The sequence below is a fragment of the Pezoporus occidentalis genome, unplaced genomic scaffold (assembly GCF_034315485.1).
Source record: "Pezoporus occidentalis ecotype Australia unplaced genomic scaffold, CSIRO_AGI_Poc_V1 ctg45, whole genome shotgun sequence".
Classification (NCBI taxonomy): domain Eukaryota; kingdom Metazoa; phylum Chordata; class Aves; order Psittaciformes; family Psittacidae; genus Pezoporus; species Pezoporus occidentalis.
The window spans coordinates 6220406-6236550 of record NW_026915780.1 but is presented as its reverse complement, the minus strand read 5'-3'; the positions used below and the strand labels follow the sequence as shown (position 1 = coordinate 6236550).

Sequence of the window (16145 nt, the reverse complement as noted above, 5' to 3'; positions counted from 1 at the left end):
GTACTTCAGTTTGCTTTGCCAAAAGATGCAAAACACATACAAGCACTCTTCGTTTGGAAGTGATGTTCATGTGGGTGTATGGTGCATATATAGAAGGATTAAACAGGCTTATTAACAGTTAGATTTTTGTCCTATCTGCAGAAAACCTCCAAATAAAGCAAAATTTAAGACTGGTATTTCCTTTACGCTGTAGTAGTAGAACAACAGTGTGGAGCAAATTGATGAAAGACCCTTAAAAGTAATTCTGTACAATGTGTTGTGTGTACGAGTAATTGAAGTGAAGGTATCTTAGTTTCTTTAAAGTATAGATTTGGGCATGATGCCATACTTCAAAGGGGACTTGTTGCTCAACAGGCTGCTTCTAACAATTCTCTCTGCCTTGTAGGTGAAAATGAGACAGTGTCCTGTTTTCGTGCACATTTTGAAGAGCAGCTGAAAAATTACAAGAAGCAGGTGAGTGCTACATGGTAAAATAGTCTTCTAATGGAAATGTAAGGGATGAAAGTTAATGGTTTAGTTTGTTTTTCTTGTTGCTGATACGTTATGTATCCGTATTATGGTTTCGAAGCTGTTCACATAGGAAAATTGCTACATAGACTGAATTTTACTAGACTTTCAAGTATCCTTGTAAGTAATTGCTAGAACCAGCAATAACTTACAGATATGCAAGACCAACTTTGTGTACCTGTCTCGTGAATTCATAGCTTCTCTGCATGAAACTTCGGGTAGGCAGGTAGCTGTTGGAGCTTATTGAGTACAACCTAGTAAAGATTGTAACTTCAGGGGGACTGCTTACAAACCTCTTGAGCTATTTGTTATTCCATGATATCTATCTAAGCAAGTCGTGTAGCAGATGACAAGTGTTAATCATTTAAACTTTTGAACAGGTTATTATTAATCTGGTGGATCAGACAGGCAGAGAGAAGATTATTGGAGATGCTTACCTTAAACAAGTGCTTTTGTACAATAATGCAAATCTGACTTACGTTTCGTTTGACTTCCATGAACACTGGTAAGAAGCCTTTTACAGAGGTCGCTTTGCATCTTTTTTTGTTAGCATAAAGGGAGAGTAGGAAAGAGGAGAAGCATTATTATTATTATTCTATTTCTGCATGAAACACTTCTTTCAGATAGGACAAATATATTTTGTAAACCAAATCACCATGAAAGTTCAAGTTTGGTTTCTTTCAGGACCCTGATGCTGTTTTTCTGTTACACACTGGATTTTACTTTAATCTATTAGAGCTAGCTGCTGTTTTAGTAACTCCACTCTGATGTTGACATGTTCTCGTGCAGTGTTCACATGCCCAGGCATGTGACCTCTCACACGGGCATGTATTTCTCATGCTTCCCTCCAGCAGGCTCCATTTGTGCACTGATATGGGGTCTAAAAAATGTTTTAATCTTCAATTCCTGACTTAATCTAGGGATTGCATCTGGCCTGGGAAGGCATTACTGCCTGGATCAGTATGTCAGTAGTAGATACTGTCCAAGAGGGGGAGGGAAGTGCAAAAACCCCATCAAAATAGTGATGGCCTTTGAGATGCCTTTTCTAGATGACTGTTGGCATCCTGAATTGATTTGATACTTTTGTTCAAATAAGCTTTCATTTTTGTTTGTTTGCTTTTCTCCTAAGAACTGCTGTAGTGACCAGGACTCTTTCTTTTTGCACTGTTAGCATAAGTGAATTGAGAGCAATGCTGAAAACCCCCTGGTTGGGTGGGAAGAGGAGAGAATGTTGTGTCTGTAGGTGATTTTCCTGTAGAAACAGCGGTGAAGCAGCGCAAGCCATCCCAGTTTCTATAGTGGTTGCTTTTGTTGAGACTGCCTAAAATGAGAACAGAATGTTGCACATGCTTGAAGAGCTGTGCACTTTGTCTTCCTTATGGAAGCAGCATTCAAGAATGCAAATTCTTGTGAGTTTAAACAGCTTAATTTCTTTCCTTGGATTTAGATATTGAATGGTGCTTTAAAATAGTTCAGAATATTGGCTGTGATTTAAAGGGGAATGTCTGTGTAACTTGGTTAACGTTACAAGTAATATAAGTAAGAAAAAAAACCACTGCTGTAGTACAAACTAACTCCTGTCAAATTCTGTGTTTTAGCCGAGGAATGAAGTTTGAAAACGTTCAAACACTGACTGATGCCATTCATGATATTATTCTTGACATGAAGTGGTGCTGGTAGGTACTGACTGGTTTTAGAGTAGTATGGAATATTTGTATTAAAAAATAAACCAGTACGTATTCAGAGGCCTTGATTTTTGTCATAACTGGTCTGTTTTATCTTCTTCTCTTGATGCCCAGCCTGTGTCAGAGTTTCTGTGGTCTGAAGCAGTGATGTTCTACAGAAGTAACAGCAAAAGTTCTCAGATGCTATGTTCTGCCTGGGGCTTACTGCACTTAACGCTGTTAGGGTTTCTTATATTTAGTATAAAACACTTTGCATTTGACCCACAAACCCTAGAACTCCAATCTTCCTATTGAAAACTGTAGGCACGTTTGACCTTTAGTTTCTGATGATTGAAGTTCATGCATTTCAGTAGTGAGTATGGCTGCAGTTTTCAATTACCATATATATATAGTTCAATGCATTTTGTGAGTGAGGTGTTGCTGTCGTTACTGTTGGCTTCTGTGTTCTTGAAATTAAATGCTTTTTCTCTTGAAAGCTCATATTATATATGTATGAATTGAATTCAGCATCCAATTATATATCAAGTTTATGGCCCCAGCAGGATGCACTTTGGATATCTAGTATAGACTGAAGAGGAGGGTAGGTGGGAACAAGAGTAGCTCATTCAGAATGAGGTTCTGCTGGGGTGATAGATGCAACTATAAATAGTACCTCATGTGTAGAGTTTTCTGCTGTTTGTAGGAGCTGATAAATTGCACTGGATTTCAAGTGTCTCAGTATGCTTTTGCTCTATGTTTTCTGTTGCAAGGGTTGACCAAGCTGGCGTGATTTGTAAGCAGGAAGGAATTTTTCGAGTTAACTGCATGGACTGTCTGGATCGTACCAATGTTGTACAGGCGGCTATTGCAAGAGTGGTCATGGAACAGCAGGCATGTATAAATAATGTACTTTTTCAATTCATTGTTATTCACTGGCAATTCTGCGTGTTTGACAATGCTAAAGTAACCTCCACTGCAAAGGATCTTTGCAAACTACTCGGAGAGCTAAGAAACTGGAAGTAGTATGTACAACTAAACTTGGAATCATTCCACGCCAGTGATGCCCGATGTCATGCTTCAGAGAGGTAATGACTGGTGTCTGTCCACATCTTGGAGAGAATATTCTTCTTTTGATTTGGTCAATTTAAGTTATGCAGTAATGCAGAGTTTGAAAACAGACACCATCCTCCCATCCCCAGTGAATCCCTGGCCCAAACAACATGTTAAAGGTCTAAACTCTGGATGCAATTTTAGCTGCTCTGAAGTGATATACTGTGGTGCAGCAGTTAGGGAGATTGGTTGTCGCTTCTTTGTGTAGGGAAGTAATTAACTCATGGTGTAAATATCCCAAATGGCTGTGACTACTATGCTCGGGAAGAGTTTTCCCTGTATAGAAAAGGCATTTCCAAAAAGACTGAGGGTCCTTCCTTTAGTCTTCCTCCTCTTTGCCCTGCTTCCCTACTACTAGCTTCCCTACTACTAGCTTCCCTACTACTAGCTTCCCTACTACTAGCTTCCCTACTACTAGCTTCCCTACTACTAGCTTCCCTACTACTAGCTTCCCTACTACTAGCTTCCCTACTACTAGCTTCCCTACTACTAGCTTCCCTACTACTAGCTTCCCTACTACTAGCTTCCCTACTACTAGCTTCCCTACTACTAGCTTCCCTACTACTAGCTTCCCTACTACTAGCTTCCCTAGCTACTTTTTGATATAGAAGCTCAGTATATCTTCCCTTGTGAAGACTTAAATAGTACTGTAACTGAAACTTTGAAGCATCAGTTACAGCTCAGCCCAAAATGAGCAAACCTGACTATGCCTGGAGTGAAGGATAAAGAATGAAGTGGGTCCTTGATAGGATGAAGAGTGAATGGCTCCATCCATTATATCTGGCAGTTCCTGTTTGTCATCTGCTTTTGAGTTCCTGATACAGAAAGAGTAATGGGGACAAGGGGTGGGACCAGAGATTCTGTGGTTGTTATTTTAGAATAGGATTTCTATATATATGAACTCCAGGAGTTCAAGAGTTGCATAGATTGTTGTGAAGAGGACTTCAGTAATCATGGCTATAGTACTATCTTGTGTTGGGTTACATCATTCTCATAGCTGAAGTACTTCAGAATCAATTCATAACTGGGAAATGTCCTAAGCATTGGAAGGTGACTGACACAAAGTGGAAGACTGAGGGTCACATGTACCTTACCTTTGCACTTCCTTGGAACCACAGGACTTGTTTTCTCTCAGCTGGAAACTTGATAGGGTTTTCAGAGTCAATCAACAGATGTGTATCAGTTTTCATCTTACTTGCAAAGAGTGCTTGAATGTTGTTTTCTTGGCTGTAAATTGGGGTTTGCCTATGATTTAGTCCAAATTATCTGTGCAGTTTGCCTAACATTTAGTGACTACATTGCAGTTACATATGTGTTGCTTTATCAATTTAGTATGTGTAAGAAGACTAAAGTTTGCATTGTACCCAAGCCTTATCCTGGGAAAACTGAAGTACTGGTTCTTCTGAAGAGTAAAATATCTTAGTTGTGGTGTCAAACACTAACTGTCCAAACTGCACAAGCATTAATAACAAACACAACATATAAAATTGCTTTAAGGCTTATTTAGGAGGAGGAGTAAGTTTGAAGATGGAGCTGCTACATTTGATTTAGTGTCTAGAAGCAAAAGATTCCAGTGTGTTTTTCCTTGTACTGGAAAAAGATTCCATTTCTTTATCTTCAGACCTTTGAGGTCATAAATGCCTTTGCAATAGAAGACATTAATTTGTTTATCCATGCTAGTTTTGTGATGTGTGTTCTTTTGATAGCTCTCTATAGAGAACAGGAACATTTCCTGTCTTGAGTAATTTAGAGCAACTTGTTTTACCTGAGCAAGTCTTTTTGAAGATTAACTCCCACATTTATAATGAATATATTACTGCTGCATCCAGTGATGGGATGTTTAACAACGAATTAGGGATTCCTTGCTAACAATTAATCTGACAAATTAGCAGAATGGGTTTCTGTTTCAGATCTCATAAAATTTAACAATGAACTGCTTGGCAGTGTTCCCATTGTCTTTATCAAGCTCTGCTATTGAGAATGATTTTTATCTTGAACCTTATATTAATGTGTCTGTCAAATTCCAGCTCAAAAAACTGGGTGTGATGCCGCCAGAGCAGCCTTTGCCAGTGAAATGCAATAGAATCTACCAGATAATGTGGGCAAACAATGGAGATGCCATAAGCCGGCAGTATGCTGGCACAGCAGCCTTAAAGGTAAGGAGTGAACAGTGTGATCTGTTCTGATGATGAGTAGTATCTTATCTTCCTGGTTTTATGTCCCATGGAGAACAAAGATATGTAACAAAGTTAGCCAAATACTCTGCATGGTTTTGTTTTGGAGAGACATGAGACCTTTCAATAGAGGGGTATTTTGTATCACACTTGGTGTGAATTGGAGAAGAATTGGGTGTCCAGGCAGTGCTGGCTGTAGTTTTAACTTCATTCTGTTAGTGTTACATAGAGATGCAAAGCTGGTTAGATATAAGGAAGGAGTTCTTTCCTGTGAGGGTGGTGAGGTGCTGGAATAGGTTGCCCAAAGAAGTGGTAAACGCTCCATCCCTGGCAGTGTTCAAGGCCAGGATGGACAGAGCCTTGGGTGACATGGTTTAGTGTGAGATGACCCTGCCCATGGCAGGGGGGTTGGAACTGGATGATCTTAATGGTTGATGGAACAATTTTTAGTGTTCCTGGTATTTGGCATTGGAAAAACCTTTACAGTGGAAATGCTTACACTTAAATATCTTTTAAAAATCTCTCTACTGAACTGATTAGTCTATTACATTAATATTTAAAAGAAAATATAATAAACCCCAGCCTGGCATAGAATCATAGAATGGTTTCGGTTGTAAAAGACCTTGAGATCATCGCTTTCCAACCCCCCTGCAGTGGGGACTTGTCTTGACTATGAGTATTTAAATCTGAATCATAGAACTCTATTTATACATCTAAATTTTCAGCCATTCTGCTTGAAGATTTCTCTACTCCCTCTTGAGGTTCATGGATTAAATTTGTTTCCAACTTGTGATATTTCTTTTTAATTTGAAAGTGAAACACTGGAAATGTTCTTCATAGTGGTTGTTGTGGCTTTTAGAACTGCACTGTGCCAGTGTTCAGAGCATCTCTGAAAATAGAATCCTCTAATGAAGTGCAACTACCAAAACTGCTTTTTATTCCCTTTCTAAGCCTTCCATGATTTAGAAACTCCTGTTTCTGAGCTCATGAGGATATGTTCTGTATTTTAGTATGTTATGCTTGTCTTGTTTTGGTAGCAGAAGCAGAGATGATAAACTGTTTTCAGTAGGTTCCAGTCTTCTTCATTGCTCAAATACTGTTCCTTTTACGTTAAAGGCCAAAACATAATTCTTTTTGAGGTATTCAAGTATTGCAGTGACTGATATCTTGAAAGTTCTGCCTTCATGTTAGCTGGCATTTATGCCCATATTACTGTTTTCTATTAGGACTTCATATAGAATCATGTCCGTCACAAGCCTAAGATTCTCAGCAGAGTCAAACAACGCCGTAAGAAGTAGATGCTCTTTGAAAATCAGTATTTTTTTGTATAAAATAGTTACTTGAACGTAACTTCTGAGCTGTCATCTATTCAGAGTTTCATAGAATCATAGAATAGTTAGGGTTGGAAAGGACCTTAAGATCATCCAGTTCCAACCCCCCTGCCATGGGCAGGGACACCTCACACCAAACCATGTCACCCAAGGCTCTGTCCAGCCTGGCCTTGAACACTGCCAGGGATGGAGCATTCACAGCCTCCCTGGGCAACCCATTCCAGTGCCTCACCACCCTAAATTTCAGAATGCCAAAGCTTTTGAGCTGAGGCTGCTCCTTCACAGCCGCTTATGTGCGTGACTCCCATGTTCTGTGTGACAGGGTGACTTCACAAGGACCGGTGAAAGAAAGCTGGCAGGGGTCATGAAGGATGGAGTTAATTCTGCAAACAGATACTACTTGAATCGTTTCAGGGATGCTTACAGGCAAGCAGTCATAGGTAAGAACAGAATTTCAACTCTGCTGAACTATCCAATTTAGCAAAGTTTATTAAAATCATCTTGGCTTATCTTTTTCACTGACTTAATTTTCCTGAAGATTAAAAGCACCTTGAGTGTATATGTTGTTCAATATATATGTACAGAGACATTCAGTGAGTGTATATATTGTTTAATATATGTGTACAGAGACATTCAGTGAATGTATATATTGTTCAATATATATGTACAGAGACATTCAGTGTATGTATTGTTCAATATATAAACACAGAGACATTCAGTATGTGCATGTATTCAATATATATATATATACAGAGACATTCAGTATGTGTATATATTGTTCTGTATATACACGGAGACATTCAGTGAGTGTATGTATTGTTCAATATATATAGAGAGAGACATTCAGTAGGTCTCTGTAGTGGACGCATTGAGCAGTCACTCTCCATTTGGAGATTAAACAGCACTCAATTCACAAGGATTACATGCAGTTAATACACCTTAGAATTTACTCCTAACTCCATTTTAGCATTAACTGTCTTGTAACACTGCTCCTTTAGACAAAGTTAAATTTATGTAGCAAGTGTTTCTTAAAATGATAAGTTAGCCCTTGCTTTTCACTGAGAGAAAATAGTGTTCTACCTACTGAGTGTTCAGTGTCAGGCAACATTCTATTCAGAAAGAATAGCAATTTCCCAACAGTATCTTTAACTATGGAACATTGGGAGGAATTTACAAAGTACTCAACAGACTGTTGGTGTGCATCACTTTTAACTGTTGGTCTTTTGTTTGGTCCCTTGTGGGATTCATTTAGATTTGATGCAGGGTATCCCTGTGACAGAGGATCTTTACTCCATATTTACAAAAGAGAAAGAGCATGAAGCTCTGCATAAGGAGAACCTGAGGAGCCATCAGGAGTTGATCAGCCAGCTTTTGCAGAGCTACATGAAACTGCTCTTACCAGATGATGAAAAATTCCATGGAGGATGGGCTCTTATTGACTGTGATCCAAGGTTTGTCAAATAAGGTCGTAATTGTTCAGCTGCCACTATGGCACCTCTGTTAAATGCTACTGGTGTTAAATGATTTTGGTAGCTGATGAGTTAACACAATACAAGTGGGCAGTTTGGTGGAATGACAAGAGTTCTTGAAGGGATTGAATCCTTGTAATTGTAGAAGTAAAGGTTACCTAAACATTTACTTTTCCCAAATGCCTTAAGAATGGTGCATGCTGGAATTACCTGCATTACCTTGGAGACAACACCTGGAAATGCATGCATTCAGTTGATACTGCCAAAATGTGGTAGGCATCATGAAGAGAACTTCTAAACTCCCCTTTGCTCTCACAGAGGCTGTTTGAGGAGCTGTTGTTCCTTATTGCTTTACAGGGAAAGTGTAACTTAACTTCAAAGCCATATCTGATCAGATTAGATTCTTGTGTAATGAGTCAGTAGTAGGAAAGCCTAGGTTTCTCTTCATTAAGAGTAGTGAGCGTGAACTCGAACTTCACTCAGAAGTCTCCTTATCAAGTTCAGAGTTCTCTAACTTGTAGAAGAAAGGTAGTGATTAGATCTTCAGCAGGTTATGCTGTAGCATCTAAAAATAGCAAAGCAGGACGTTATGGCAGCTATTCAAAGCACACACTCGTCACCTTAACAAAGTCTGAGGCATTTTTCCATTTCTCTGTTAGCATTTGCAATAGCTTGTGGGCTTCCTATTTAGTTTTGGACCTGCTACTGACCTATCTGAGCTATTGGGTAACTCCAGGTTTAAGAGGGAGTGTTGCTTATGTGGATTCACTTATTCTATGGCAGTCTAATGACACATCACAACTTGTTAGGTGAGGCACTTCACAAGCCTTGGTTTTTCCAGTGGCTCTGAAGAGGCAGCAGCATCACATAGCTACCCTACCATAATTGAAACCTCTTGTTGTAAAGTGCCCTCAAGTGTAAGAGCCTCCCTAAAATACACTAGGGGTGGGTTACAGCTTTGCAAATACACTTCTCTGTATTCATTCCTTTTCTTCTTCCCCTTCCTTAGTCTCATTGATGCCACTCATAAGGATGTGGATGTTCTGCTGTTACTTTCTAATTCTGCTTACTACGTGGCCTAGTAAGTTACCGCTTTGCCTTACTATGTGCAGTTTATTTCTAGTAGCTCTGTTTTAGAACGGTAAAGGCATTAAATTCTGATTCTTTTTTCTTCTAGTTATGATGATGAAATCGACAAGGTGAATCAGTACCAAAGGTTAAGTCTTGAAGCGCTGGAAAAAATAGAAATAGGTAAGAATGTAGTCACCAGATACCTTTCTTGAATGCTCTTAACAATAGCTTGAGCTCTTATCAGAGCATCTTACAAACGTATTGAAACAGCCAGCCTCACTGTATACCCTGTGTGGTCCACCACAGCTAGAAAGATGCTTTCTTGCTGATAATGGATGTGAGAGTTGAGCTCGTGTTCTCTCTCAGTCCTGTCTTTGCTACTGCTTGAAATAGAAGCTTTGATCAATAGGGGGGATCTGATAGTTTCCCTCTTTCAAACTCTTAAACCCATGGATTCATCAAAACAGACTTCACAGTTTATCAAATGACAGTAATAACTGGATCAGCTTCTAGAATAAATCACAGGTTTGTGCACTCTTTGATCCAAATACAGCAGCTGGTTCTGAATTGTACTTTAGATCTGGTTCATAGCTTTCTAAAACTCTTCTTTCTCAAGATCTTGTAAGAAACATGCTGTTATGAAATCGCCTTGTTATCCCAATTTAACTTACTGGCTAAAGACTAACATCTGCAGGCTAAATCCAGCATTTTAAGCTGAAAGTATTAAAGATGTAATATTTTTTGGCTTTCTAGATGAAAGGGGTGCTCCTGTTGGAGAGAATGAAGGGATATTTCTGTGGCTCCCAGTGTTTGCCCCCCTCCCTTTGATAGTTTACTCCTTCATTACACAATGCATAGTGATTTCATCATCTCCTTATTGTAGCTTTCACTGTCTTTGTGCAATTGCTAACAGTTCAGTGAAAGGGGTCTCACTTGTGTATCGTGGAGATCTGTAACACATCCTGGTGTACAGAATATAGGTGAAACATCTAAATACCTTATAAAAGCAAACAAAGATATAATACAGTGCACTGAAGAGTGGAAGCACTTCATTTGGTAAAAATTTATTGGCTTTCCCTTTAATCCATGCAGGAGCATACCCTAAAATACAGGATATAATAGGTGTACTTTCTTTCTCTTCTATTTGAAAGGGTGATCTGTAATAAACAATCAGGCTGAATATAATAGACATATGGAGAGGCTCTGATTACTTTGTGTAAGTGCTTGTTTGGCTATTGTGATAATCTTTCATTCAAAATTGTCTATCCTACTCCAAAGACAAATCAAAGCATTTTATGCTGAAAAAGACTCTCAACACCTACATTTACGTACAGTCTTTGCAATATCTCCCTGTTTGGTTAAAGGTTTCTAACCTCCTGGTTTATTTCTCAGGGCCTGAGCCTACTCTCTTTGGCAAACCCAAGTTCTCTTGCATGAGGCTGCATTACAAATACAAAGAAATGAGTGGCTATTTTCACACTCTTAGAGCTGTGGTACGCAGCCCAGAAGAAGATGGAAAAGGTTTGTTTCATATGGGAAAGCTTTATACATAGAAGCATATTCAAGTGTTCTCTAGGAAACACTTTCCACTGCTCTTAGAATAACTTCTAAAGGATATATTTTAATATAATCCAACTGTATGGGGAGGGGAATCCACAAACACACTGTATGTGGCTTTTAATACAAAGGAAGATGGTTTAGATACGGATTTAAAGAAACATGTCTCTCTAGGATGGAGACATTTCCATGTCCAGATCTTTACTGCTCCAAAACCTGATTAAATGAACTTAAAATTAGCTCCTAAAGAGCGGAAGGAATTGATTTGTTTAATGAAATCAATGGCTGAAAATGTTCTTGCTTGTTGTTTAAGTGAATTACATGAAAACTAATAAGGAAAAAATAGCACTTCTGACCTGGAGCACTGAATTTTGTCAACAAGGATTAGAATGGGTATAATTGCTTCTCTTCCTTCCACAAATGATGGATCGTGGCAGTGATTCACTTACACCCAGTATTTAGAGCTTAAGGAGAGTCTATTCTCCAAGCTTACTTTGTAATCTGTAAATCACAGTTACAACTTGTAGGGTGAAAGAAAAAAACCAAACAAATTTAATTACATTAAAACCAGACTTATTTCTCTGTGGCTTTTTGGAATATGGTGTGTTGAGGGTTTATTAAGGGTCTGACAGACTGCTACTTGAATTTCAGACACTCTTCAGTGCATTGCAGAAATGCTGAGAATCACAAAGCAAGCGATGGGATTAGATGTGCCCATTATTGAAAAGAAGCTGGAGAGGTGAGTACTACAATGATGTGAATCTTCTGTGCCCTGCTTTCACTCTCTTCTCAGTGACTAACAGTACCTGGTAACAGCCATGCATGGGATACATGAAAGGAACATTCAGATCCAGCTACTGTGCTGGGAGTTAATTCCTCCATGTGCTGCTTCCAATGATAACAGCCTGCAGGTGCTTATCTAGAAGTATAAGCAAGAACACTGGTTTATACTTGTGTGCTTATAGACACTTCCAAATGTAAATAACACACTGCAAACCATGGTTAATATGTCAAATTTCATTTTTCCTGTCTGAACTTGATGTCTGCTTCTGTAGTAAGAAGACAAACTGAAGGGTGAATCTGGTTTGGATGCCACTGCAGCTGAGTGTTTAACAAATCAAGATCACGTTACAGGTCTTGTGTAAGGAGATGGCTGAAGTTAAACTTCTGAACCCCTCAGTGTTAGTCAGAGGGGAGCAGTTCTTGTTTTGCAAGCCTGTTCAGACAAGAGGGCACACGAAAGCTTAACAGTACTTGAGAAATACTTACTAGTCTGGTTTAGTTTTCACTAATAACTCAGTTGTCTGTATATCAACAGAAGTAACCTGTATGTACAAATACTGATGAGGTGTTAACAGTGAGGAAATCATTTACATATTAGTTTCTGAAATGTCAGGGTTTTTCTGCTCCCTTTCCACTCTGGGCCTTTTTTCAGGAGCAAAACTAGAAAGGGCAAATTTGCCAAGTTGGATGGGGCTTGGAGCAAGCTGCTCTAGTGGAAGGTGTCCCTGCCTGTAGCAGGGTTGTTGGAACTGGATGAGCTTTAAGCTCCCTTCCGACCCAAACCAGTCTGGAATTCAATGAAAATGTCCATCTGTATTATGGAAACAGACTGGAAGATGATAAATAGTTGCTGTTTATGAGACTGCCTTGATTTTTTGCATTAGAGATTTCCTTCTTTTTCTTCCAGGAAGAGCAGTAAACCCCATGAAGACATCATTGGCATCCGGTCTCGGAACAGAGGGTCCCTGGCCCAGGGCAAGAACTATTTACTGAGCAAGTTCTCATCTCTCAATCAAAAAGTGAAGCAAACCAAATCCAACGTGAACATCAGTAACCTGCGGAAGCTGGGCAGCTTTACCAAGCCGGAGGTGAAAGTCAATTTCTTAAAACCAAATCTGAAAGTGAATCTCTGGAAATCAGACAGTAGCCTTGAAACGTTAGAGAACCCGGTGGGAGATGCTAAAGTCCACACGGAATCTGATACAGAAGGGTCAGATAATGATTCTTTCCACTCGGATGACTTCCTGACCAATTCTAAATCCGATGAGGACAACCAGCTGACTGACTCCTTGGAGAACATAGGGCAGGCAGACTATGTGCTGCCCAGCTGTGGGATCATTGCCTCAGCACCACGGCTGGGCAGCCGCTCCCAGTCCATCAGCAGCACTGACATGAACATCAGCATTCACGTTCCTTCCGAGATCCACGTGTCTCAGGGTGACCGCTCTGACTGTGAAGATGTAGCCATGCCTTCTGCTGACAACGTGGAGATGGAGTTTGCTAAACCTATGGATGAGTACTGCCAGAGGTTTGTGCACGATGCTCAAAACAAGGTGTCCGATGTTTTGGAGGCTGAGGCTGGTTCTCAAGAGCCCCATCACACAGTAAATCAAAGCAGCAATAATACATCTAAGGCAGCAGAAAGCAAGGCTGAAGCTATCGGAGATGCTCCTTCCAGGCCATCCAAGTTGGATGTACAGTCTTCTGAGCCAAATCCTCAGCTCTTAGCTGTTGGTGGGTCTGACTTCACCAGATCTCATAAGAGCCCAGGATCTGCATCTGGTAACCCCGAGACAGGACTCCACATGACTCCCTCTCCAGCCGAGAGCAGCAGCAGCAGAGCTGTGTCTCCCTTCGCTAAGATCCGCAGTTCCATGGTCCAGGTTGCTAACATCACACAAGCAGGATTGACTCAAGGGATTAACTTTGCTGTGGCAAAGGTCCAGAAGAGCCCTGCAGAACAAGAAGCTCTCAATGAAATTAAACAGAAAGAACTGAGAGCGATGTTCACCCAATGCCAGACGCGGATCATTCAGATCTAGTTGCTCCTTTAGGAAGTGTTCCTTTAGTTGTGGCTTTTAATACAATAGTAGAGAATATGACATCAGGACTCACTGTGGCATGAAGTGCTACTGAATACTGGGATCAATAATACAGGTAACTTGTTTACAGGCAGTGAGAGATGTGAATGAATTTGGTTCTGACCAAGCATAGGCAGGTGAGATGAGCACGGTAAAGCCCCTATTTAAACAGGTAGCTTAGACACTGGGATGTATTAAGCATGCTGTCCGTCTTATATGTGTTGCACAGTTATTTTTGGAGACTAATTTTGTAGCTCTTCTGACTTCTTGTAGAAAGTATTTATACTCAAAAGGTGAAACTGCACTTCTGTGACCTTACTACTTACCTTGCACTACACCAGCAAAAGAACTTAACCGGTAAATTACACTTTATTTATTTTTGGACTAGTGTTTTTACTTGTTTCCATTGAAGTTTTAGATGCAGCTTTCTATGAATTGTGCCTCTCCAATGGGAATGGATGAGTTTCTGTTCCATTGCATTATGTTAACCAGAAATGAAGATTCCTTTTTTGCTGTCTTTTCCTTTCCGCACCTCTTGGGCCACGTTCAGTCCACGTAAAGCGTATCGATGCCACCTGAAACACCCACCGTCCTGCGGGGCACATCCACTCCGTAGATCTCTTTGGCCTCTCGCTTGTTTTGAGGTGAGGGGAGATGGAGCAGACGTCCTCTCATTGTCTTGCCCATGCTGAAGAGATTCCGATTTCTTTCTTTTCTCCTAAATTTCAAACACTGGCAATTTGCTCTTATTTTTTATCACTGTATAAAGCAAGACAAGGCCAGTACCTGCCCTTCAGGCATTGTGTCCCTCTCTGTGCTTATATTCTAACTGTTCAGATGCAAAAGTCCAAGTAACTTCTAGAAGAGAAGGCAAATGTACTGTTCCATGGAATCAGTGTTGCATTACAGCATCCAATCAAAACCAAATTCATTACCACCTCAAGCTTTGCATACTGGCAGGATAAAGCAGGCTAAGCATCCGCTCGTGCTGGGAATGGGATTAAGCCCCCCGCCCCCCCAACCCTTATCTATGTGTGTCAAAAGATTTACATCTACCTTAACCACCCTTTCCCAGCAATGCCTTGCCATGCTGTTCTAGTGTAGGACATCACCCAACAGCTCCTGTACAGCAGGACCTTGCTATGCTGTGGTTTGTGACTGTACCCACCGTTGCAGACCCCGGTGCCTTGGTGTTCTTGTCCATGTACTGTAGGTAGGCTGCACGTGGTGTTCAGAGAAAATAGTGTCATAGGGGTAGGGTAGTAACAGTGTCTTAGAGCTTCTGGGTGCGTCTGAAATGGTTCTCCCCTGTCCCTGACCGTCTGAGACTTTAATAAACAGATCTGGTTTATTTATTTTATGACAGTGCTGTGGGTTTGGGTTTTTTGAGTGTCTCTACTTGTGGCTCTATTTAAAATTAAACTACTGCTGTATTTTAATGTGAGCAATATACAGGAGCTATTTTAATAAAAAAGTGGAATCAAAAGGTGGCTTTTGGCTGTGATGTGAAAGGATGTGGGACCCTGGGGCTGGGGGGGGGTAGGTTTCAGAGATGGGGAGGTCATCTTGAGAGTCACAAAATCACAGCAGCGTTGAGGTTGGAAGGGGTTGGACTCATTTGGTCAGGACTATGTCCCAGGTATCTCCAAGGATGGGAGGCTTCACCACCTCTCTGGGCACCTGCTTCTAATGCTCAGTCACCCTAATGGTAAAAAGTGGTTCCTGATGCTCAGAGGGGACTCTTCTGTGTTTTGGTTTGTGGCTATGGCTTCCTGTTCTTGCACCAGGCACCACTGGGAGCAGCTGGGCTCTGCCTGCCTTGCACCCTCCCCATCTTATTAATGTTCTATACTAATACTGTATGACAGACTTCTTAATATAGGCATATTAGTGATGTTATAGACATAAGATCCCCTGCCAAGCAAGGGACACATACATGACTTGATCCTCTATCCTTCTATCATTGCCCTGATGCAACACTGGCCTCAAGGAGGCTAGTCATAGACGTGATGAGAGGACTCCTTAAAAGCTTTGGGACTTGTGAAGGGCTGGAGGAGGGACAGGAAATTCCAAATCTTTGCCATTATTTAGGTAGGAAAAAGAGAAACTGGTCTGTACAAACATCACATACGTGCAGTGACTTTGACAGCCTGAGAGTCCTGTGAGGCAGGATACCAATAGCTGTAAAATCACTCGTATTACAAAACCAGTGTTGCAACACTCAGGACAGATCCCCCTGGAAATGAATTGCTGACCTGGGGCACTGGTTCCCTGCCTTCTGCTTGGGGACCCAAGCATGCTGTGTCCTTCCAGCTTAGGCATTGCCCAATAGTTATGAAATACCAAAGATGGTCTCACATGGCACTGTGCCTCGACCCATGCTGTAAGCAGCACTGAG

General features: G+C 40.7%; 1 protein-coding gene across 1 annotated transcript in view; it reads left to right on the top strand.

The window, feature by feature from the left end:
• INPP5F (inositol polyphosphate-5-phosphatase F) overlaps window positions 1–15233 on the top strand; it is a 44410-nt gene extending 29177 nt beyond the window's left edge. Inside the window, exons 9-20 of the mRNA XM_062635301.1 lie at window positions 386–453; window positions 888–1012; window positions 2106–2183; window positions 2942–3062; window positions 5309–5437; window positions 7109–7226; window positions 8039–8237; window positions 9265–9336; window positions 9433–9506; window positions 10719–10847; window positions 11535–11622; window positions 12574–15233. Coding sequence (XP_062491285.1) covers window positions 386–453; window positions 888–1012; window positions 2106–2183; window positions 2942–3062; window positions 5309–5437; window positions 7109–7226; window positions 8039–8237; window positions 9265–9336; window positions 9433–9506; window positions 10719–10847; window positions 11535–11622; window positions 12574–13708 — 2336 coding nt within the window. The 3' untranslated portion in view covers window positions 13709–15233. The remainder of the gene's footprint in view (window positions 1–385; window positions 454–887; window positions 1013–2105; window positions 2184–2941; window positions 3063–5308; window positions 5438–7108; window positions 7227–8038; window positions 8238–9264; window positions 9337–9432; window positions 9507–10718; window positions 10848–11534; window positions 11623–12573) is intronic.
• The last annotated feature ends 912 nt before the right edge of the window (window positions 15234–16145 follow it).